The 25,000-nt window shown below is 48.2% G+C and overlaps 1 protein-coding gene across 1 annotated transcript in view; it reads right to left on the reverse strand.

The window, feature by feature from the left end:
- The window catches only part of iglon5 (IgLON family member 5), a 119,601-nt gene that overhangs the window by 13,652 nt on the left and 80,949 nt on the right, over window positions 1–25,000 (reverse strand). The window contains exons 2-3 of the mRNA XM_084445008.1: window positions 3,658–3,736; window positions 2,415–2,647 (exon numbers count right to left, since the gene is read on the reverse strand). Of these exons, the coding sequence (XP_084301134.1) occupies window positions 2,415–2,647; window positions 3,658–3,736 (312 nt within the window). The remainder of the gene's footprint in view (window positions 1–2,414; window positions 2,648–3,657; window positions 3,737–25,000) is intronic.

Consider the following 25,000-nt stretch of genomic DNA (forward strand, 5'->3'; position numbering starts at 1 on the left):
GAAATTGGGAACGTAGAGACGAGTAAATATGGTCATCTGCGACTGGGCTGGGCACCGCAGGGGGGGCGGAAGCCTGTGATTTTTTTGCCGCTGGCTTTGTTTGAGTAGTCCGTCTGGAAGCAGCTGAACGCTCCCTGTGTGCCCCCTCCCCCCCCACCCCCTCTCCAACTGAACACGGCTGGAGCTGCAGAGCTAGATTGATATAACCCCCGCTCCTCCCACACACACACACACACACACACACACACACACACACACACACACACACACACACACACACACACACACACACACAAACACGCACAAGATGTTTTCACTTTTATTCCACTAGCCTTGCATTCCTCTGTGCGATATACACTATACAGGGCTGCAATATACATAGCGATTGACAAATGCCAGGAGAAAAGGTCCGCAATCCATCAAGCGAGCGGCCGGTCGGGCGCCAATAAATCACGTCACTCAACATCAGTCAAACTCTCACTCACTCAGCCTGCCGCCTCGGACATCACCCCTCCCCTGTCCTGCACTTCCAGTCATTCAGCCAGGCGGTCGGACCGTGTGGCCGCCCCTCCCCCCAATGTAACCCACCCCTCCCAGTATTCCTCTGAGCGCTCTTATGTAAGCCTGTGTTAGGGGCTGTCCATGTACTCCATGCTTTTACTATGGGATGGAATCCTCATTAGGGCGGAGCGTCGCGAGGGGGCGCACGACCTCCGGGGCGTAGCGATATCCAGACGTGGGATGGCCGCAGGGTGGGGTGCACTCGTTTTCACTCACGAAGGAATGCAATTCAAGTCGCATGTCGGAGGATAATAATAATAATTCAAGTGTAGGCTATCCTCTACTGTATGTTGTTACTTGTTAGAAGTAAGCGCTTGTCTGTTTGCCGTTTTTGATAAGCACTTAGGCTATATGTTTAACTTCCACTTCTGACCCGGTCTGCCGAGTCATGAATTCGGGTCCATATCCGTAGGCTACATAGTCTAATAATTTGTATTTTACTCAGAAGATAATGATGGAAATTAACATTTAGGTTATCCCCAATGTTGTTACAACTATGTTCAGTCGTTAGAAGTACAGGAAGCACTTGGTCTCGCCATTGAAAACATTAGCTCTCGCCCTACGCTGTCGCCCGGCGCTTAAAATGGCGTTGAGGGATCTAGCTCAACTCGAATTGAATGCCAACGAGAAGAGGTGGGTGGATCTTTAACAACGACTTAAAACAACTCCTAGGGCCTGGGCAGTTCTTATGTGGATAAGTAAACTGCTCCAGAGATTAGGGGCAGCCATCGCAAAGGCTCGGACACCTGTATTTTAGAACCTAGATCTCGGAACATCCAGTTGGAATTGTTTGGTCGACCTCAGTGCTCTGACTGGACTTTGATGGTGTCTCTGCTAGATAGGGCGGCACAACAACATCTTAAAATCAAATCTGAAGCGGACAGGAAGCCAGGTAAGGGAGGCTAATACAGGTGTTATGTGATCATGCTTTCTTTTACCAAAAGACGAGTGGCTGCATTCTGTACTAGCTGCAGACGACGGAGAGACAACTGTTCTACACCAACATATAAAGAATTACAGTCGTCTAATGGAAAGGTAATAAAAGCGTGAATAACTCTCGATAGAACTGAAATGTTAATCGAAATTAAAAGAGCTGTAAAAAATGACACCATGATTCTTAACAAAAGATCGATTGTGGGGAGCTAAATGGCTAAGAGTACCATCAGTGTCATTCAATAGGTCAGGTAGTCCGAACAAAATGATCTCAGTCTTGCGTTCACCGAGATTAAGAACGTTGTATAATCCTTACTTGTTCCTTTTATAGGCATACAGTATACTGTACAGTTGTGTGTCATAAGCAAACAAATGAAAAGGAATATTGTGTTTCTTAAAAATGGACCCCAGGGGCATGAAAAGAGGATAGGACCCAAAATGGAGCCCTGAGGGACCCCAGAGGAAAGAGGGTCCGCAGTCGATGAGAATTCACCTTGATGGACAGAGAATCACCTACAGTATCTGACAAGTATGACTGACACCATTTGAGGGCAGTACCTTTGATACCTACGCATTGTTCAAGGCGTGATAAGAGGATCCTATGATCCAGTGTCAAAGGCAGCAGTCAAATCTAATAGCACTTATATAAGGAAGTTCCTTGAATCAACACTTATATATAAACTCTTAAAATGGCTGTGTCAGTACTATTGTGTGGTTTAAAACCAAACTGAACCTTTTCACAAAATACTAAAATGATCTAATAATGTTTGCAGTTGAGTAAGGTCCAAATTTTTCTTTTTGATGAGAGGATGCACTACAGCATGTTTGAAAGCAGGTGGGACACACCTTGAGATAAGCGAGATATTAATCAGAGCAAGAATACTTGACCCAGCAATGTAAAAAAAAAAAAAGGGTCTGACCTTGGATGATGAGGTAGACCAGGGCGATGCGGGGCTTGTTGTTGGCCTGGAAGCTGCAGGTGTAGATGCCCTCGTCAGCCACCTCCACCTTCTCTATCTGGATGGAGAAGTCACTGCTGTTGCTGTTGACCAGTGACACCCGCTTGTCCAGGGACCACTTGTCCATCCCCGCAAACAGGATGTTGGAGCGGTTCAACCAGGCCTTGTGGGTCACCTCCTCATCAATCTTACACCTGAGGGAGAGGGGGAGAGAGAGAGAGAGAGAGAGAGAGACGGAGGGAGAGGGAGAGAGAGAGAGAGACAGAGGGAGAGGGGGAGAGAGAGAGAGAGAGAGAGACAGAGGGAGAGGGGGAGAGAGAGAGAGAGAGAGACAAAGGGAGAGGGAGAGAGAGAGAGAGAGACGGAGGGAGAGGGGGAGAGAGAGAGAGAGAGAGAGAGATGGAGGGAGAGGGGGAGAGAGAGAGAGACGGAGGGAGAGAGAGAGAGAGAGAGAGAGAGAGAGAGAGATGGAGGGAGAGGGGCAGAGGTCTTGTTTAAAATCAGGGTCTTGTTTAAAATGTGTATTGGGAGTTTTAGAAATTAATTTTAGGTAGAGACAAGAGAGACCAAAAATGTGTGAATAACTCTGCAGTCATTGTTTTTGCCAACTGGCTGTGAAACCAAATGTTGTCACCTGGGTAATAACAGCCGGTAGCTTTAAACTACCAATTTATGCTATGTCAGTGTCAGCAGAAACAGTGTTTTGAATTAGCATTCGCCTCATAGATCCTACTCTATTGATCTACAAGCACCCTTTCTATTCAGGCTGGAGGGTTTGATGGCAGTATGATCCCCAACCACTAGATGTCCCTACCCAGCCTCAGCTAAGCCTATGGACATACCTGAGTAATAGTGTTTCATTGATGTATTCAGGTACAAAAAAAGTCCTGTGTGGTGGTATATCATAATTAGAGACAGTGACATCACATGTAGGCTACTATCACCCATATAGCAAACAGGGGAGCTTGACTGTGGGAAAATGAGGACTATATAACAGCCTAGTTCTTCTAATGTTCTGCAGTGTTGTCTACTTAAGTGACAATTTTACTGTCAATTTAATAGGCTAGAGGTAAAATATTAAGTTAGCGACACATGATCTAGTTTCTTGTGACAGAAAACTGGCATTCGAACCAACACTACAGCTGGGGGGGAAAAACACGTTTTTCATGTAATTAGCAAGCCCAGGTGTAGGTTCAATAGTTACCTCAAAATGACGCTTTCTCCTTCCAAAACTGTAATGTTGTCGGGCAGGTGGCCGAACTCGGCTCCGCGCACACTCAGTCCTGCCAAGGAAAACAAGAGGGGTGTGAAGCAGGGAGTGGGTATAATGCCACTATGACAACAACAGACGCTGCATTCACCCTCAATCCCAGTAGCTGTAGGCTACCTCATTGATCCAGGCTAGGCCGGACTTGTGTTGCGGTTTTCTTACTTATTTGGGAAGGGAAAGTAATAAATATAGCCTACAGTACAAACAAAAGCGTGGTGACGTCTGCGCTGACCCCTGTAGGCCTGTATTTGAATAATGATTGGGTTTTGCGGCTGCGTGCTCGCCAGCCGGGCCGCGCGCCCATTGAACAGCGCCGATAATGAGCCGTGGGAAGAGGATTCAGGCAGCGCCAGCAGAGCGTGAAATGAAGGCACAGCCACGGCAACAGGAGGGATGCGTACGGTGATGCTCACAGTGCCTACTAATACACACCCACACACACACACACACACTGGAGTTGCGCGTGGGTGCTCAGATGCTGGGGGAAAGGTATGACAACTACAAAGCCCTTTTGGTTTCAAACAATGTGTACGACTTTTAAGTTTTCTCCGGGATTTTTCTTCACGCCTATTTGCATGAACTGACTCTGCAAACCAAGATAACAGCGACCGAATCGAGTTGCCCGGGCGATGACATCAGGAGGCAGATCCGTCCCCAGCGTGGTCTCTTGTCCGTCTGAACTGCTAAGCCGAATACCAGCTTGCGGCCGTGCGCTTCCTCCTCTCCCCCCGTCTCAATCGGGAGATGACCTTAATGACGCTCTGGCAGGCTGTCTCCGGGGCTTTAATAAACAGAGGCTTATGAAAGAAACCGGCGCACTCAAGAGTTAAGAAGCAGCCGGAGTTCGGGCGACACCGTGGGCTGTGCACCGAGCTTGGTGAATGTGTTTTCAAGGGAAACAGCTCCCTTAAAACAGGACAGTTGTCAGCAGCAGCCAGTATCATCTGATGACCGGTAGCTCCGGGTTTTTAAAATTGTATGTAACAGGGGCTTGGTTGAACCTCGGCTTGATTGCATAATGTAATGAGAAAGTATGGGCGTTCTAATTGCCGTCATGGTTCGGCAAACAACTTAACCAAAAAAAAGATTTGAACCAAAGTGATTTGAATTACCCATTGAAATGACTGTCTACCACAGCTTAATTGAGTGATTTCTTTTGCCTCATGATGTGCAGAACTGGTTCAGTCTGTCTAATTTCTGAAACTAGTGTGTGTGTGTGCCTACTATATCTGTGTGTGTATGTTTCTGTCTGCTGTGTGTGTGTGTGTGTGTGCCTGCTCTGTGTGTGTGCGCCTGCTGTGTGTGTGTGCGCCTGCTGTGTGTGTGTGTGCCTGCTGTGTGCGTGTGTGCCTGCTGTGTGTGCGTTGGCGCTCGGTAGGCTTGTGGGTTGGCGTGTGCCCATGCGTGTCGTTCACCAGCGAGGGCCGTGAAGTGAGAGAGTGAGAGCTAATGACGCCTCGAAGGAAAGTGTCCCTGCAAATCTCCAGCTAAAAGCCATAATCACATTAGAGTCTGCTTCTGCTGCTGCTGCTGTACTATCCAGGCCGGCCAAGAATCCCAACACATATTCTCTGACTGTCTGGCTGCGCGTTGTAGCACCTCTCACAGTCCCTACTTACAGAGCGAACAGTGCGACGCATAGAACGTCTCTCCCTGTAGGTGTTCGTCAAGGTTATTTCACTGAAACAACCTTGAGCGTCCGTGTTTTGTACACTCAGCACATGGGCAGACTGCGACCGCGTCCTCAGTCATTCCCTCCAGTTCGCAGTAATCTAGATTTACGTGGGTTAATTCAATTCAGTTCTAGCGACGCTCGGCTGAGTGGTACTGTAGGTGTGGGGCCCAGACACACACACACACACACACACACACACACACATCTCACAAATCACTCACTGAGTGATGAATGCTGTATGCAAAAGCTGAAACCACACTGCAAATTGTGCAAACCAGAGGGGTGCTATTCCCTATTCCCTCGCTTAATTTCTACTTTCACAGCTCAATTCACATCTCTGCTTCTCTAAAACCTGTATCGCTTTGCCTAGACTCAGTGTGCTAACTAGGTCAACACACAGACAGGCGACACTCACTCACACACACACACACATTCACAACACAAACAAATTTGATGAGCTGTGATATGCTCAACAAACAAACAGATAAACAAGGGTACTGCTGAGGCACCTAGACAGAGGAAGATGACACCTACACACACACGCACACACACACACACACACACACGTCGATCTGAAAATCCATAGCATAATATTTGCTGGTTTGACCTTGGCAGGGAGTGACGCCCATGTTGATGAAAGCTTTAAGGAGTGTGTGTCTGTGTGTGTGTGTATGTATGTGTGTGTGTGTGTGTGTGTGTCAGGCTGGTGGACAGATGTGCAAAAGCAGAGTCTTGTCAATTCAGAGCCCCTCGGAGCTGATCACCGGGGTCCCTAGGCACTGACGACCGGGTGTGCAAAATCACCTGCAGGAGTGACAGTGCGCATCTGCCAGCCCTTCCCCGTTAGATGGAGATGGGATGGAGAGAGAGGATGGAGGGAGGGAGAGAGAGGATGGAGGGATGGAGAGAGAGGATGGAGGGAGAGAGAGGATGGAGGGATGGAGAGAGAGGATGGAGGGAGAGAGAGGATGGAGGGATGGAGAGAGAGGATGGATGGAGAGAGAGGATGGAGGGATGGAGAGAGAGGATGGAGGGATGGAGAAAGAGGATGGAGGGATGGAGAGAGAGGATGGAGGGAGGGAGAGAGAGAAGGTGCTTGAGTAGAGGGAAAGTAAGAGGCCCTGGAGCAGGTAGGAACACACAGCAAAGGGAACTGAGGACAGCCTCGTAGTGTTGCATCTGGTGCTTGTAGCCACGTCGCGCTGCACAGTGGTTCTTCCTACACCGTGGATGAGGTGCGACTGCATCGTGACCGTATATTGACTCCCCCCCCCCCCCTCTCCCAAAAGCTGTCTTTACAGCGGATTCTATCTGTCTCTGAGTCCTTGCAGCAACCTTCCCTTGTGGCACACACACACACACACACACACACACACACACACACACACACACACACACACACACACACACACACACACACACACAATCCTAAAATCTAAGCCCACTGGGCCAGTGGACCAGGTTTTCAGTCACCGTCCCCCTGTTGTGTTCCAAAGGTAACTCACATCGGAAGGCTCGACTGTGTCGCTAAGCTGCGTGGCATTTCCCATCTTTTTTCCCGCTATCTCCCTCCAGAGAGTTGCAAGGTAGCCGGCGCCTTTCTCTCTTTTAGCAGCAGAGAGAGCCTGGTTTCATGTTTGTCCGTCTGCAGGCTGTGCTACCACACTGTCTCCCTCAGGCCAAGCTCGGCTGCTTTGTGCCGCCTGTCTAAACTGCCTCGGGGGGGAAAAAGCCAGAGCCACAGCCAGCAGACTTTACACGATTTGTACCGTATTCTCTTGACTTTTACATGCGCTGGTATGTAATTGCGCCTGCCACTGGCAGACCCTCATGATCCACAGTGCTATTGAGAACCGGCGCTCGGCTGCCTTTGTAGCCTTCGCGTGCATTTTCTGTTGCCGTTGACGATTAAATAAGCAGAAGGAGGGAGAAGAATAAAAAACACTCTCGAGAGCGTGAGGGGCATGTAATACTGTAGATACATTTAAATAAGTGTATTCTCTGTTCAAGACATTGTCATAGGAAATCTACATTGTGAATCCTGTGTATTATACAGTGATGCAGCTGTCTCCTGTTCATTGCCCTGACCCCACTTTCCCCAGGCCCCTGCAGGGGCGCCCTCCTTCCACTTCATCTTTGATCTCCGTTAATGCACAGTTCAGCTGTTGACCCTCTGACCTCGCCTACTCACTTATAATTGGCTAGTGAAGTTTTGCATATGCATGTATGGTTCTACCCACAGTGTTTATAATGCTCTGTTTTGAGGATAATCATTGCTCTTGGTGGATTTTCCTTTCTCTAAGAGCCCGACTTTGAACTCGTAAACTATTTGGAATAAAAATAGCCAGCTTGGACTTGCAAAGATGACCCTTGGCATTCTCGACTACTCTTTTCTTAATTATTAGAATAAATCTATAACAGGCATCGAGGCGGATGGCGGAGGAGTACAGAACGAGCCACATAGCCCTGTTAATAATCCAGTTGACGGCAGCTCACGTTGGAAAACAGAGGGAAACATTTAAAATGGGAGAGGGAGCAGAGCCGAAATGGCGACGAACTCGGCGACAAACGTCCATCCCCAGAGAGCGGGGGGGGGGGGAGTGAGGGACCGGACCGTGACAGCAGGTGCGAGATGGAGAGGACAGAGACAGGACCACAGAGCCAACGACGCCGGGCGACAGAGAGAGAGAGAGAGAGAGAGGGTGAACGAGGGAGGGTGTAGAGGAGAGCAGGGGAACGGAGAGAGAGAGAGAGAGGGTGAACGAGGGAGGGTGTAGAGGAGAGGAGGGGAACGGAGAGAGAGAGAGAGAGGGTAAACGAGGGAGGGTGTAGAGGAGAGGAGGGGAACGGAGAGAGAGAGAGGGTGAACGAGGGAGGGTGTAGAGAGGAGGGGAACGGAGAGAGAGAGAGGGTGAACGAGGGAGGGTGTAGAGGAGAGGAGGGGAACGGAGAGAGAGAGAGGGTGAACGAGGGAGGGTGTAGAGGAGAGGAGGGGAACGGAGAGAGAGGGTGAACGAGGGAGGGTGTAGAGGAGAGGAGGGGAACGGAGAGAGAGAGGGTGAACGAGGGAGGGTGTAGAGGAGAGGAGGGGAACGGAGAGAGAGAGAGGGTGAACGAGGGAGGGTGTAGAGGAGAGGAGGGGAACGGAGAGGCGGGTGGAGGGGCGGAGGGGGAGACGGAGCAGAGGCACGCCCGCAGATTAACACCGGCGTGCGGCAGCCAATTAAATATTTACAGAGGCGCTTCCCTCCGACACCTTGATGATGAAGAGAGGCAGCCGGAGGATTATCAGATGGTGGGAGCTGGAGGCGTGGCGGGGGAGGGGGGGGGGAGTGGGGGGGGTAAACATTAACCACCAGATAGATCCCTTTTCTTCCCTGTCTGGTCCTATTAACCGGACGGCCCAGCTACTGCCCTCGGCTCAACATCCCCTCACCACCCCACCCCCAAACCCAGGTCCATTACACCCCACCCCCCCTCCCTGCTCTCCCCCTAGGATCTACGACAGCTTATCTACCTACCGGCTCTCACCACCACCACCACCACCAGCCTGTCAGCCCTAACATGGCGGGATCTGTGGGTGAGTGATGGGCATCGTGCGAGCGCCACCTGGACACCTGGCTCCCCGCACGAAAAGATGGATGCAGGTAGCTCGCTATTCACCATGACTGGCAGGAAGAGAGGGAGGGGGGGAGGGTGGAAATGGATGTAGGCAGGATGTCGCCTGACAGGAAATCTAAGAAATGTCAGTGAAGTCGCAGTGAATGGATTGTTTTTGAATGTCTGTCGGAATATCAGAATATCTTTCTCCTAGATGTTTTTCTTGAGTCTGTGGGTGGAATAATGTGATAAGAGAGAAGCAGAGTGGGCAGACTGGGCTTAGGCACAGCCGTGTCAATAACCACGATAAAGCACAACCTCGAGTGTGCTACTGCTTTTATACAACAGCACTGCACTGTCGTTACAGGTGTGTGTGGGTGTGTAAATATGGCTGGTGATTATATGTAAATGTGTGTACACATGGCTGGTGATTATATGTAAATGTGTGTAAACATGGCTGGTGATTATATGTAAATGTGTGTAAACATGGCTGGTGATTATATGTAAATGTGTGTAAACATGGCTGGTGATTATATGTAAATGTGTGTAAACATGGCTGGTGATTATATGTAAATGTGTGTAAACATGGCTGGTGATTATATGTAAATGTGTGTAAATATGGTGGGTGATTATATGTAAATGTGTATAAATATGGTTGGTGATTATATGTAAATGTGTGTAAATATGGTTGGTGATTTTTGTGTGACTGTGTGGTAAATGTGGGGATTGTATGATATACAATGAGTTATGAGATAATGAGTTTGTATCATGTGTAGCACTGTAGATATGTAAATTAATTTCCTGTAAAGGACATTAAATAATCTATCTATCTATCTATCTATCTATCTATCTATCTATCTATCTATCTATCTATCTATCTATCAAAATATTTATTGGAAAAAAGATGGGTTTGTAGTGTTCAATTTCACTAAACTGCGTTGCTTTTAGCCATCCGCAATCCAAAACAGTTCTCCATTGTTTACCATTGCTATAGGCAACTCAAAAAGGCAACGCCCGCTGACGATGTTTACGGAGGGATACTGTACTTTTAATGATTTGCATGTTGGTATTTTGTGGCTATTAGCACAGCTCCGAATGAGTCTTGGCCAATCACAATGTGTGGTCGGAACTAGCTGTTGTATAATATAAACTATTATCATCTAATTGTAGTTGTTAATATAGACATAAAGAATATTTAAGCAATAACACACGAGAGGGAGTGCTTTATCATGGTTATTGGCCCGGCTGTGCTGTGGTCGTAGGCCCGAGAGTACAGCTCGAACACCAAAGCCAGCAAAGCCGTGACAATAACCACGACCTTGAGTGTGTTATTGTTTTTATACAACAGTACTGCACTGTCATTCAAAAAAAAAATTTGGGGGGGGGGGGGGGGCGGGGGGTGAAAGATGGGTTTGAAGTGTTCAATTTTGCTTTCAGCCATCAGCTTTCCGCCACCGGCAATCCGAAACAGTTCTCCTTTGTTTACTGTTGCTATAGGCAACTCAACGCCAGCTGACAGCGTTTACGGAGGGACACTTTCACCGGTGATTTGCCCGTTGTTATATTACGGTTATTGGCACGGCTCTGAACGCGTCTTGAACAAGGAACTGGCTGTTGTACAGATTACAGTCACCCTTTTTGAATTCAACCCAAACCTTAAAAGGCTGTCAACGCCATCAGCATCAATCCACTCTTGGATCACACCACTCCTCACTGAGTGCTGTGACCCTGGACTCGCCAAAGGGTCGACATCTGCCCATTTTTACTGAAGCATGTGCTGCATTCCCAGTTCTACTCCCCCCCTCCCTCCTTTTCTCCCTCCATCCTTCTCTCTCCCTCCATCCTTCTCTCCCTCCATCCATCCTTCTCTCTCCCTCCCTCCCTCCATCCTTCTCTCCCTCCCTCGCTCCTTCTCTCCCTCCCTCCATCCTTCTCTCCCTCCCTCCCTCCATCCTTCTCTCCCTCCCTCCATCCTTCTCTCCCTCCCTCCCTCCCTCCCCCTCCCTCCCTCCCTCCCTCCCTCCCTCCCTCCCTCCCTCATCCTTCTCTACCTCCCCCCATCCTTCTCTCCCTCCCTCCATCCTTCTCTCCCTCCCTCCCTCCATCCTTCTCTCCCACCCTCCATCCTTCTCTCCCTCTCTCCCTCCCTCCCTCCCTCCCTCCCTCCCTCCCTCCCTCCTTCTCTCCCTCCCTCCATCCTTCTCTCCCTCCCTCCCTCCCTCCCTCCCTCCCTCCCTCCATCCTTCTCTCCCTCCCTCCATCCTTCTCTCCCTCCCTCCATCCATCCTTCTCTCCCTCCCTCCCTTCCTCCTTCCCTTTAATCCCCCTCTCACACCAGTCAATAGAAGACCGCCGAGAGTGCACACACACACAGCCATACGGCGCTCAATGCACCAGTTCAGCGGCTTCAATGGGTGCACATAGATCTATCCCACTGAATCATCCACAGCGCTGAGGAAAGCCCGGCAGCGCGCCGAGCGCTAACTCCTGGGACGCACCTCTGACGCTTTTTACCGCACATTTTTCCGTTGGACCAGAGCCTAAACCTCTTAGCGCTCTGAAATCGATACTGTAGTTAAACGGTTACTCCCCGCACCCCCCAGCCAACCGCTCACACATCCTGCCTCCTACTATGCTCACCAGACTAGTGTGGATACACCCTCTGTGTACAGGTAATTTGACAGATTTGTGGCAAGAGCTGGAGTAGCTTTGGAAAAAAAAGAAAGAGAAAAGAGCTATAAAACCCAAATCCCATAAAACAAAGCTAGCTGCGCACTGTGCTTCCTTTGACAATCCACAAACAAAGACTGCCTCCGGTAAGATTACGCCTGGGATGTCAATCATGTGCGGTGTACTTTACGTGGCAATGCCTGGGGCATAAGAGAAGCCTCCTGGTGCGCGGATACTCCGTACTGAGATAAACTGGTACGGCGCCAGGTGACGTGTTACGGCCATTGCTTATGCATGTGCATGGTTATATTAAACATAATATATTCATCACATGTTCATCTCATCCTCAACCTTCAAAAGATCTACTCAAACATACACACACACACACACACACACACCACACACACACACACACACACACACACACACACACACACACACACACACACACACACACACACAAGCTAATTATGTGCACTTACTGCACAATGGGGCTTCAAGTACAGCAGTCTGCCTCTTTGAATGAGAGGATGATGTTGATGATAATAACAGCCATTAGCATCCCGGTATACGTATACTTGACAAAGAGCGGGTGGCTTGAGGGATGACAGGAGATGCTTTTGATGAACTTAATGTTTGTGAAGGACAAAGACGTGAAAGAGAAAATAGACAAACACCTATCTGCAGTTCAATAGATTGAATAGCTGTGTGAAAGGATGACCACAAGGCTATGATTGTTCTACAGTATTTGTTGTCAATAGCCGTAGAGAAACAATGTGTTTTGATAGCATCTGGTGAATGAACAATGAACTACAACAGGATCAACGCTAGTAGCCAGGATGGAATCAAGATCTGAGCAAGACAAATTCAACAGAAAGCACATAAATACGAATCACATACTCGCAGTTTTCAACTGCATATACAATGTGCTGACAACCCATTGGCAAATGTAATTTTTGAGCAAAGACAAATTCAATTTGGTGCTGGCTAAAAGATCTAATTTGGCCTTTGTTTAGTTTCAGCATAGGCTTTACAGCAGATTCCTGTGGCCACAGCTTATTAAACCACCCCACTATTAATTTCAGCGAGATAATGACATATTTCAGTGAAAATATGCCAAATATATAATGTATTGTAACAGCTTAATAGGGCTACTTAATTGTACTGATTGAAATCACGGAAGCCATTGCAGACTGAAGCCGCTGTGCAAATGCGCTCCATTAAATAAGTCATCATAACTTCGTCTTTGTCTACTGCACACAGGATGAGGAGGAAATAGCTTTAACTCAGGGGAACCAAACACATCTCAACAGCATGGGCCAATGTCTCAATACTGGATTACTGGGCAGTGATTCTAGACAGCATGAAAGTCCAGTGATGTCCACCGCCTAGGTTCCCGTAGTCCGTAGTGTTGGATCTGGGCACAGTGCTTGTGTAGGTTAGTTTTTCTGTGTGCGTGTCTGTGTGTGGTGTGTGTGTTTATGTGTGTGTCTGTCTGTCTGTCTGTCTGTGTGTGTGTGTGTGTGTGTGTGTGTGTGTGTGTGTGTGTGTGTGGTGCATGTGTGTCTGTGTGTGTGTGTGTCTGTCTGTCTGTGTGTGTGGTGTGTGTGTGTGTGTGTGTGTCTGTGTGTGGTGTGTGTGTGTGTGGTGCGTGTGTGTTTGTAGTTTGTGTGTCTGTCTGTGTGTGGTGTGTGTGTGTGGTGTGTGTTGTGTGTCTGTGTGTGGTGTGTGTGTGTGTGTGTGTGTGTGTGTGTGTGTGTGTCTGTATGTGTGTGTGTGTGTGTGTGTGTGTGTGTGTTCGTTTGTGTGTGTGTGTTTGTTTGTGTGTGTGGTGTATGTATGTGTGTGTGTATGTGTGTGTGTGTGTGTGTGTAGAGGTGTTGTTCTTAGGGCACTAGGAGGCACAGCCAGGAGCTGCTGAGTCGTGTTCCTCGTCAGAGGAGAGAAAAGGGAATGAAGGAGTGAGGGAGGAGGAGGAGGAGGGGAGGGAGAAGAAGGAGTAGGTGTGTGAGTTGTGTGTGTGTGTGTGTGTGTGTGTGGGGGGGGGTTAGGCACGAGGGCCAGAGCCCAGGAGTCGGCGCTGTCAGGATAATTCACAGCTGCAGCAGTTGTGCTGTAAAAACAAAACAGAATTACCTCGGGGAGCAAAAATCAGCTACAACACCTGCTTACTAGCAAGACCTGGGGGAGGAGGCAGAGAGATGCAGACTGCACTGCTGCACTGGGAGGCTGGCAGGTACTGTACAGACCAGGTGTGTGTGTGTGTGTGTGTGTGTGTGTGTGTGTGTGTGTGTGTGTGTGCGCGTGTGTGTGTCCGTGTGTGTTTTTGTGTGTGTGTGTGTGTGTGTGTGTGTCTGTGTGTGCATGTGTGTCTGTGTGAGGGTGTGTGTGTGTCCCTGTGTGTGTGTGTGTGTGTGTGTGTGTGTTTGTGTGTGTGTGTGTCCCTGTGTGTGTGTCCCTGTGTGTGTGTCCCTGTATGTGTGTGTGTGTGTGTGTGTTTGTTTGTGTGTGTGTGTGTCTCTGTGTGTGCGCTTGTTTATAAGTGCATGTTTGCACTCTTGGATTGTGCTGGGCTGTGCACACAGCTCTCCTTCTAGCTGATCTGCATGCTGAATCACCGGAGCGCCGTAGCTCTAGACCTGCTAGCCTCTGCTCACGCTGCTGCCATGCCAGCTATGTTTGGAAAGGGCGGTACTGGAGAACCCTGTGGCACTTCCTCAAACTCGTGTGCGCTCTGGCATGGGGGCAATATGTGGTAACTTTGCCTGGGAGACTGAGGGTCCCCTTGAAGTCATTACTGCAGCTTGCCATGGGGTGAGTTGGCCTCCTTCACTTGTCTGAACATTACATTTGCATGCTCCCTCCACACAAACGCAAGAGTTCTGAATCCCCTCTCTCTCTCTCTCTCTCTCTCTCTCTCACACACACTCTCTCTTTCTTTCTCTTTCTCTCTCTCTCTCTCTCTTTTTCTCTTTCTCTCTCTTTCTCTTTCTCTTTCTCTCTCTCTCTCTCTCTCTCTCTCTGTCTCTCTCCCTTTAAAGAGAGACATTGAGCGTGTCTCCTGGAGTAAACCAGCACGGTCACCATGCTGCAGACACCGCTGTCAGACGCGTGCCTAAACAAAAGCCCCTCGCTGCGTTCCGAATCGCATACTTCTACTTCTTACTACCTACTACAGCTGCCCTTAGAAAGTACGTACTTTGCAAACAGTAGGCATCCAATTGGGACATACTACCTTGTCATAACATTGCGCCTTGAAATTTGCCCACATCCGTCGCTGTCCATAACGCGACATTTGTCTACAGCTGTCACGACTCGCACAGGTGATGCACATTTGCGCTGCGCACAGGATTGTGGGTCAGAATAGCCAGAAAAGCTTGCTGGCTTGCATACTGCAAAATACGACTGGACATCCTGGTACTTTTGCCATACTGCATGTGGCATACTAAGTATTGGGACATACTACATCCTGTTTTGGCACACTATATAGTAGGGTAGTATGCGATTCGGAACACAGCCCCTGTTCCCTCGATGGCCGTGTTAATGAATGGCGCTCGTTGAGCCAGGAGGCCTCGGGCCATCGTGAACCAGACGCCGTTCTCACGACGCCTGCCCTCGTCGTCGATTATTACATGTTTTCACGATTCCTCTTTCACGGGGCGCATTAGAAAGCTGGGATTGACGGGGAGACATTCAATTACTCGCATCAAGCAAGGCCTGAGCGTGTTTACTGTATAATATCCGTAGGTGTGTGTATGTGTGCGTGCGTATGTGTGTGTGTGTGTGTGCGTGGGCTGGTTTGGCAAAAAGCCGGCATGCAATCAGTGCCTGGGTGTTTTAGACCAGAGGTATTACTAATATGTCACCGTCTGGTGGCTGAGTGGACGAGCATGAGGCAAGCCACCTCAGGGACGAGCGCGGCAGGCTACAGCGACGTCGCTAGAGGCAGAGCATTCCATTGATGGATCTCGCGCTGACTAGACTTGATGGAGCTGCTTCACGTAATTAAATACCGAATCACCGGGAAGTCTATCTTTAATTTATCTTCAAATGTCGTCCCTGGTGTATTTTCAACTGCCCTTTCTTTTGGAACGTGTCCAATATGGTGATACATCTTTACGACTGGCTTTAGCGTTTCCGGCTTGTTCAATGTTAAAAACAGATTTTTTCAACAGAAACAGATTCCAGATGTGACCGTTTCCTGGTCTGGACTCGCCGCGTGACATGCAACACACGTGTGACATGCAACGTGACGATCTGGCGCTGCTTTACTGTACTTGCTAAATGTAAAAATCATCAGCAGAGCCATGCACCCCTCGGCTGACTTGTAGGCTACCACACACACACACACGCTGACAGCTGCTACCCAAGCTTATAGTGGCTCATATATTTTTCAAGATTCTTACACTTTACAGTTCACAGCACAGTGTGGTATAAAGAGGCTTCAGACATGACAATGTTCTGAGGAATTTACTGCACTGTCTCACTGAAGCATTAATAGAAACACGCCAAGATTCTTCAAAAGGGGAGGAAATGAATTTGCATATCAACAACAGTCACTTAAAAACTGTTTGTTCTATTCCAAGGAGGATATCAGCACATGATTCACAAGGAGTGAAACAACTGAGCCTGTGAAGTGTCATTAGCATATTAGACGTAACACTTCCAGTCAGAACTTGTATTATTTGTCCTAGCTGACACACTACTTGTCTTTTTGATTTTCGCGGCGTTTCTTCAACTTGCATCGACTTTACTTGACCAGAAAAGCATGAGTCGGATAATCCCAGAAGGGGCACTTCAACTACAAGCTTTACAAACGTTGAGTGAGTTTACCAGCAGACCTGATTCTGTCTGATGAGGGAGGGAGAGGGAGAGAGAGAGGGAGAGAGTGGGAGAGGGAGAGAGAGAGAGTGGGAGAGGAAGAGAGAGAGAGGGAGAGAGTGGGAGAGGGAGAGAGAGAGTGGGAGAGGAAGAGAGAGAGAGGGAGAGAGAGAGAGTGGGAGAGGAAGAGAGAGAGAGGGAGAGAGAGAGGGAGAGAGAGAGAGAGAGAAGGAGAAGGAGGGAGATAATGTGTGTATGTGTGTGTGTGTGTGTGTGTGTGTATATATATATATGTGTGTGTGTGTGTGTGTGTGTGTGGAGGCCTAGGCCTTCTCTATTTCCCCCTCTCTGAGCCCATCAGTAAAAGCACTCCTGGTCTCCAGACTCTAATTCTGCAGCTTATCTGAGCGCACGAGTTGAGCAAAGCTCCCTGCGTCTCATCACCTTCCAGCCCGGGGGAGGCCGGAGTCATGGCGCCGGGAATTCTGGGAGAGAGAAGAAGAAAGGGAAGGAGGAGAGAGAGTGGGGAGGGAGAGAGGGAGGCGGTGAGAGATAGAGGGTGTGAGGGAGGAAGGGAGGGAGGGGCAGAGTGAGAGAGAGAGAGAGAAGCAGAACAACAGGCAGAGAGAAAGGTGGTATGAGATGGAAGAGAGAGAGAGAATTAGAGAGAATGAGAGGGAGGGAGAGAGAGGAGGGTTGAGTAGGTGAGGGGAGTGAGAGATAGAGAGAGATAGGCTAGCTGTCTCAGGGATTGCAGATAAAGACAGAAACAGACAGACAGGCAGTCTCTGGTGGAGATTTTGTACAGATGTGTCACACAAATCCAGATCTTTAATCAGTCTCCAACTGACTCAAAGAACCTCCTGCTGCCACACAGATTCATCTCCTGCCCCCCCCCCCTTACCTCTTTTAGTCCATGGGCCAGACCAGACTCCGGTACCACTTATAACGTACTTATCATTTTTGAAAAGATCCATGTCTGCAGATGATATTTTGGTATGATAACAATTCCTGAGTGGTAGCTGTGTCACAGTAACCAGCTCTTGTAGTTACCAGCCCCCTAAAGTAAATAGCATTTTAGATGCCGGTGTATATCCTGATCAAGGCTCATGGTAAGGACATTTTTCAATGTTTTATAATATTGTGTTTGGTATCATTTTAAAGGGGACCTACTTAGCTTTCATTCAAGCCCAGCTGTGAATCTTCCTGACAGATATAAAGGTCATTTGAACCCTTCAAATTTTTCCAAAATGTTCGCCTTAACTATATACTTTATTTTATCTTGTGGCATCTAAGAACACCAGGGACACAAAACTCAAAAACTGGAATACTCACAGGACTCAGGATTCCGGACATGTATAATATACTCATATTATTTCATTGTGAGAGGTGATTGTGAGCCTTACATTAGAATGGCTAGACTCACTAGACCAAAGCCAGTAAGGTCACAAACTGGTCTTTATTACATACAATGAAAATACAGGATAATGAGGAATACAATAGTGAGGTAAGAAACTACTTGAATATTATAACAACATCATACACCTTTACATTATTACCTTTACATTATAAATAACATTTGCATAATACTTAGTCAATGATATTTAATCCCCTACAAAGTATCTTTAGTGATGGGAATGTTAAGGTTACATTATGGCTATCAAGCTCTGTGTGTACTTAGATGGTGTTACCAAGGGTAACCAAGTCCAGAATCACCACACTGTGTCCCTCATCAAACTGCTCGTCTCTGTCATCATCTGACTCCCCAGGTTCAAAGTCAGACTGTGGATCATCCTGCAGTGTTTGCTTACTGCAGGTCTGTAGCCTGACATGTCTGTGAATGTCAGTCCGTTTGACAGGCACGCGGCTTCGCTCTGGCGGCGGCAAGCAACCAAAGGCACCGGGCGATTTCTTCAAGAGTGACTTTGTCAAGAAAGATTGTGTCAAGCAAAGCCTTATTACTTATAGATTTGGGCTGTGGTACTGGCCTGCTTATTTCCCCAAAATTGAAATACTGTACTCTCTTCTCTGTTCCATTTTCCTGCGCCCTCTTTTGAATTTAATGCTGTCACTGTCACTTACCCAATCATGCTGTCACTGTCACTTACCCAATCAAGCTCACCATTATTGTTGTGTATCGCCCACCAGGGCCCCTCGGTGAGTTCCTGGTGGAGCTTGACACTTTAGTCTTGCACTTCCCTGATGATGGCTCTGCAATCATCCTTCTCAGCGACCTCAACATCCAGAGTGAGAAATTGGAACCTCTTCTCTCTTTCCTCTCCTCCTTTGACCTTCACATCTCCTCTTGTTCAGCACAACAAGGCTGTGCTTCTACAGTAGACACTGTTCCACCCCTAGCCTCTCTGTCACTCCCCCCCATCTCTCTGACCACTATCTCATGTGTTACTCCCTCTCCCTCTCCCCCCGTACTTCCTCCCCCTACCCATAACCACCTCCGCTTGCTCTCCTACTGACCTTTCACCTTCTGGTATCTCTGTTCTCCATGCCCCTGAATTCTTCTCTCTCCTACCGTCTGATAGTGCCACTCATCTTCTCCTCACTACTCTTTCCTCTTCTCTGGACAATCTGTCCCCTGATCTCCAGGCCAGCAAGATCCACCCCACCTGCCGGCGGACTCAGTGCGTACTGATAGACGGAGCCTGAGAATGGCTGAGCGTAAATGGAGAACAGGCAAACTCCCAGAGGACCTTAGAGACAGAGACCACTTCTTTCCACTTCCTCCTCCTCGCTATCCTCTGCTAAAGCTGCTTTCTCCTGCTCTAAAACTCTAAACCTCTGCTTGCAATCCTAAAATAAACTCTTCGAAACCTTATTTTCACTACTTCCTCCCTCTCACCCTCCACCTCTCAACCCTCCCCCTCTCTTCCCTCTCTGCTCCTCCCTCCTGTCCCACCTTACCTCCTCCCCTATCTCCTAACGAGGTCCTCAACCTTGTTACATCTAGCGGCCTCACTACATGCTCCCTAGAGCCTGTCCCCTCCTCTCTCCTTCAGTCTAATGAGCCCTAACTCCTTCCCTTCCTAACCCACCTCATCAACACATCTCTCGTATCAGGTTGCTTCCCCTCCGCTTTCAACACACCACCTCAAGCTCAACCAGAACAAGACCAAGCAGCTGTTCCTCCCGGGGAAGGGCTGACCGCACCATTGACGACTTAGCGGTGACGCCAATTCGGACTGCGAGAAATCTGTGTGTGACCCTGGACGACCAACTGTCGTTCTCGGCACATATCACATCTGTTACACGCTCTACAAGATCATGAGGATTCGCCCGTTCCTCACTGAAGAAACAGCACAGGTGCTCGTCTCCGGCTTGGACTACTGCAACTCCCTCCTTGCTGGGGCCCTGGCGTCAGCCATTAAACCACTGGAACTTGTCCAGAAAGCTGCTGCTCACCTGGTGTTCAACCACCCCAAGTTCCCCCACACAACTTCCCTTCTCTGTTCCCTACACTGGCTCCCTGTAGCGGCTCACATCCAGTTTAAAACTCTACTAGCCTACAGGGTAATGAAAGGAACAGCTCCCTCCTACCTCCAGGCCATGGTCAAGACCTACACCCCCTACCGGTCACTACCCTCTGCTACCCCAGGGTGAGTTGGCCCGTCACACCAAGGTCCCCGCGGTCGATCGACACGGTCACGGCGCTTTCCTGTGCTGGCATCTTGGTGTTAGAATGAACTACCCATTGACGTCAGGACAGCAGAGTCGCTGCCCATCTTTCACCACAGGCTCAAAACTTACCACTTCAAGAAGTACTTACTGGATCCTTCCTCTTAAGCACCTACTGTATTATACCTTTATATTTTGATATGCATGAAGAGACGGTCTCTGTGGTGGAAGCTGGACTCAACCTCTCCCCTTTTGGTGTAAACGGACTGACATTCACAGACATGTCAGGCTACAGACCTGCAGTAAGCAAACACTGCAGGATGATCCAGAACCTGCCTTTGAACCTGGGGAGTCAGATGATGACAGAGACGAGCAGTTTGATGAGGGACACAGTGTGGTGATTCTGGACTTGGTTACCCTTGGTAACACCATCTAAGTACACACAGAGCTTGATAACAATAATGTAACCATCACATTCCCATCACTAACGATACTGTGTAGGGGATTTAATATCATTGACTAAGTATTATGCGAATGTCAATGTTATTTATAATGTTATAATGTTTATGATGTTGTTTATAATATTCAAGTAGTTTCTTACCTCACTATTGTATTCCTCATTATCCTGTATTTTCATTGTATGTAATAAAGACCAGTTTGTGACTTTACTGGCTTTGGTCTAGTTAGTCTAGCCATTCTAATGTAAGGCTCACAATCACCTCTCACAATGAAATAATATGAGTATATTATACATTTCATGAATCCTTAGAGTCCTGTGAGTATTCCAGTTTTTGTGTTTTGAGTCCCTGGTGTTCTTAGATGCCACAGGGTTAAAATAAATTATACAGTATAGTTTAGGCGGGAATTGTGGAAAAATCTGTGTCGTTGACAATAAAAAAGCTCAAGTGACCTGTATATTTGTCAGAAAGATAACTGGGCTTGAATGACAGCTAAGAAGGTCCTATTTAAAATGATACCAAACACAATATTATAACACATTGAAAAATGTCCTTACATGAGCCTAAGTCAGGATACACTGTACACCAGCATCTAAAATGCTATTTACAAGTGACATTTTGGGGTCTGGCCCATCTCTCTCCCATTCTCCTTCCAGCCCTCTACATACTCCGCCCCCCCTCCCCCGCCTCTCTACCCCACACCTCTCTCCTCCCTCTTTCTCTCCCTCTCTCCCAGTGAACTCTACTCGTCTCCCTCCAGTCACCCACTAATGAATGTTGGGCACTTTGCAGCCACAGATGGTGCGGTAGGCAGCCACTGGCTTCAGGGGGGCCCAGCTAAAGAGAGAGAGAGAGAGAGAGAGAGAGAGAGGGAGAGAGAGAAAGAGAGAGAGAAAGAGTGAGAGAGAGACAGAGGGAGAGAGAGAAAGAGAGAGAGAGAAAGAGGGAGAGAGAGAGAGAGAAAGGGAGAGAGATAAAGAGAGAGAGAGAGAAAGAAGGAGAGAGAGAGAGAGAAAGAGAGAGAGACAGAGTGAGAGAGAGAGAGGGAGAAAGAGGGAGAGAGAGAGAGAGAAAGAGAGAGAGAGCACTGCCTCCCACATCCCTGTCTGCCTGTCCATCATTGCACCCAGCTCTCATGTACCACACGCATACAGAACAAACTCTCTCTCTCTCTCTCTCTCTCTCTCTCTCTTCTCCCCTTTCTTCCATCGATGCCCAGTCATCCACATCCAAACTCGTGCGCGTGTGAGTAAGAGAGAGAGAGAGAGAGGCACGTGTTTTTCATCTACCTCTCCACCATCTTTTCTTTTTTTTAATGTTCCTATTCATTTCACACACATTTCAGAATTCCATGCCTTATTCACTCTGTCCTTGGCCTCCAGGGCTCGGCGTCGGGAGCTGCAGTGGGTGTGGAAGCACCTGAAAAGACATCAACACACAGCAGCTGCGGGGGATGAAGTCCGTTCTGAAAAGAGTCCGAGGTACGGCACTGAAATCAGCCTCCGGGACCTTCCTTTATGCCGCCGTGCCGCGCTCGGGGAGGAGCGGCCCAGAAAGCACGGTACCGCGGTGATCCCCATACCTAACCCCTCCAGCACACATAACCCCTCCGGCCGATACGCTTCCTAAAGGGAGGAGGCGCTGTAGGACGCTTTAACCCGTCATTAAACTGGATTATTGCGGATGGCATCTTTGAAGCCTCCTGGAACAGAATACGAGTGTTTATGACGGAGGGGCTGGATAGACAGACACAGGGTCTTCACTCCCCATGGACCTTTTCCACACTTCATCCTGCTACAACATGGAATCCAAATGGAATTAATTTACTGTAGGTCCCTTTTTTGTGTCACTGTCAAACACAAATCACTACTATAATGTGAAAGGGAAAAACAAAATTGACATATTTTCTACATTTAGAAATACATAAATATAGCCTATAGAAATAAAAAAAACGGTAAACAATTGATTGCGTACTGTAAGTATTCACCCCCTTTGCTATGACACGCCTAAATAATCTCTCGCACAATCGGTTTTCTTCAGAAGTCACATGATTAGTCTAGCTTGTGTGCAGTTGATGAATTTCACATGGTTTCGGAATACACATGCTGGGGTGTTCTCACTGCAGGTCAGTGCGTTCCCAAACTAAGACCACACCCACCACGGAGACCAAGGAACATTCCAAACAGATCTTACACAAGGTTCTTGAAAAGCACCAACCAGGGGTAGGATGTATGAACATTTCCAAGGCTTTGAATATCCCCCAGAGCACAATTAAGTCCTTCGTTAAAAAAAAGGGCTTTATGGGAGAGTGGCAAGAAGAAAGCCCTTGTTGAAAGCAACTCTCGGCTAGAGTTTGCCCGAAGGCATGTGAGAGGCTCCGAGTCCAAGTGGAAGAAGATTCTTTGGTTTGATGAAACTAAAATCAAACTTTTTGGCCTCAACACTAAACCCTGCACATCAACCTGAGAACATCATCCCTACCGTGAAGCATGGTGATGGCAGCGTAGTGCTATGAGGATACTTCTCTGCAGCCAGGAAAAGCCACAAAGATAGAGGGCAGAATTAATGGGGCAAAGTACAGAGAAATTCTTCAGGAAAACTTTGTGAAGTATAAAGTATAAGTGACCTGGGACACCTTCCAGCTGGACAATGACCCAAAACATACAGCAAAAGCCACAGGCTTAAAAACATAAAAGTCAATATCCTGGAATGGCCCAATCAAAGCCCAGACCGCAATCCAAATTGAGAATCAGTAGCAAGACTTTACTACTGATTGCTGTTAGCCAACGGCACCTATCCAACTTGATGGTAGATCAATTTTGAGCTTGAAGCCTCAGTGATTATGCAAAGAACAATGGGCGACCATTGCTGCATTCGGATGTGTGTGCTGATGTGCCGATGGAGACTTACAGTACTCAAACACACTCAAAGCTGCAATTGTTGCCAGTAACAAACCAGGCCAGGTCCAGCCTGGCTTATGTGCGTGGCTGGCTTGTTTCTGTTCAGGACTGGTAGGACGGAAGCTAGTCATGCCACTGAAATAGCTGTGAATTGAAATTACATGAAATAATGTCTGATAAATTAAGATAGGTCTTGTCGCCTGGACACATCAGTTCCAATGCTTCCAATGCTAATCCAACACAATAAGAGCGGGATAGCCAGTTATCTCATGAGCTCACAACAACTAGCTGCAGCTTCCATAACTTTCATTGTGGTTAGAATAAGGGCTGGGACAGGATCTGACCTATAAGGCAAGTGGTAAAGGTTGGAGTGAAAGGATGAACATGTGGAGGTTTGGGGTAAAGTCCCATAAAGTCATCCCCACCGGGTCTTGAACCAGGGTCTCCCGGGTGGGAGTTCAATGCTCTGACCACTACTCTACTTGTGTAGTGGAGATCGATCAGCGTGTAGATTTTGGTGTCCTTCATGATTTTGGTGTGCTGGGACTACTGCCTCTTGTGGTGCCAACAGAGAAATGCAGGCCAACATTGTCCGCAGTAACAGAGTAAGGGAGGGAGGGAGGGAGGGAGGGAGGGAGGGAGGGAGGGAGGGAAGGAGGGAAGGAGGGAAGGAGGGAGGAAAGGAGTGATAACCCGACAAACGCTATACTAGCTGTGTGGCTGGCCAGCCACGCAAAAAAACAACTAAATTAGCCTCAATCCATTTTGAATCTGTGTTCAAGGAGATGACGACTTTTTATAGGCACTGTGCATGTGTACATTTAGCATGTTCTATGGGTCTCTATACTGTTCTGTCCCCTGTTCTATCTTTGGCTGTAGCGAGGCTATACTGTAGGTTAATTGCCCCACTCAAGGGCACCCCAGGTGTTTTGCCTGCCAGAAACAAACTTGTGCCCCCCCCCCCCCTCCCTATCCACCCATGTACTGTATCTACTGTATGACCTGAGGTAGATCACATTTGCTCTTCAGTCCTAACTGTTTTGAGGGGTGCATAATTCAGGTAAAAAGTGTAAAATAGTTCGGTTCAGTAAGCCAGTGCAGTTTGGTCGCCATCTCGCAGTGTATGTGTTGTGTTGTGTTGTGTGTGTGTGTGTGTGTTTGTGTGTGTGTGTGTGAGCCAGCAAGCGAGAGAGAGAGAGAGAGAGACAGAGAGACAGAGAGGACGGTTTTATATAACACTTTCATGCCGGTAATCTCACACCGTCACAGAATGGGGGGATATTCTGTCATGAGGTAGTAATATTGCTGAATCTCTGTCTGTATAAATGGCACAGGGGTGTGACGTTCCGATGATTTGCCAATGAGAAGAGAGCTGGGAGAAACCAGGGACGTGCTCTTTTCTCAAAATGTAAACAAGCATCGGGTTTTCGCTGCCTGCATCGCTCGCTTGGCGAGTCCTTCGCGAGTAGGTAGGCTGCTACTATTCAGTTCATTCCGCACGCAGCCCACTTTGGAACAGATTT

The sequence above is a fragment of the Borostomias antarcticus genome (assembly GCF_949987555.1).
Source record: "Borostomias antarcticus genome assembly, chromosome: 10".
Lineage (NCBI taxonomy): Eukaryota > Metazoa > Chordata > Actinopteri > Stomiiformes > Stomiidae > Borostomias > Borostomias antarcticus.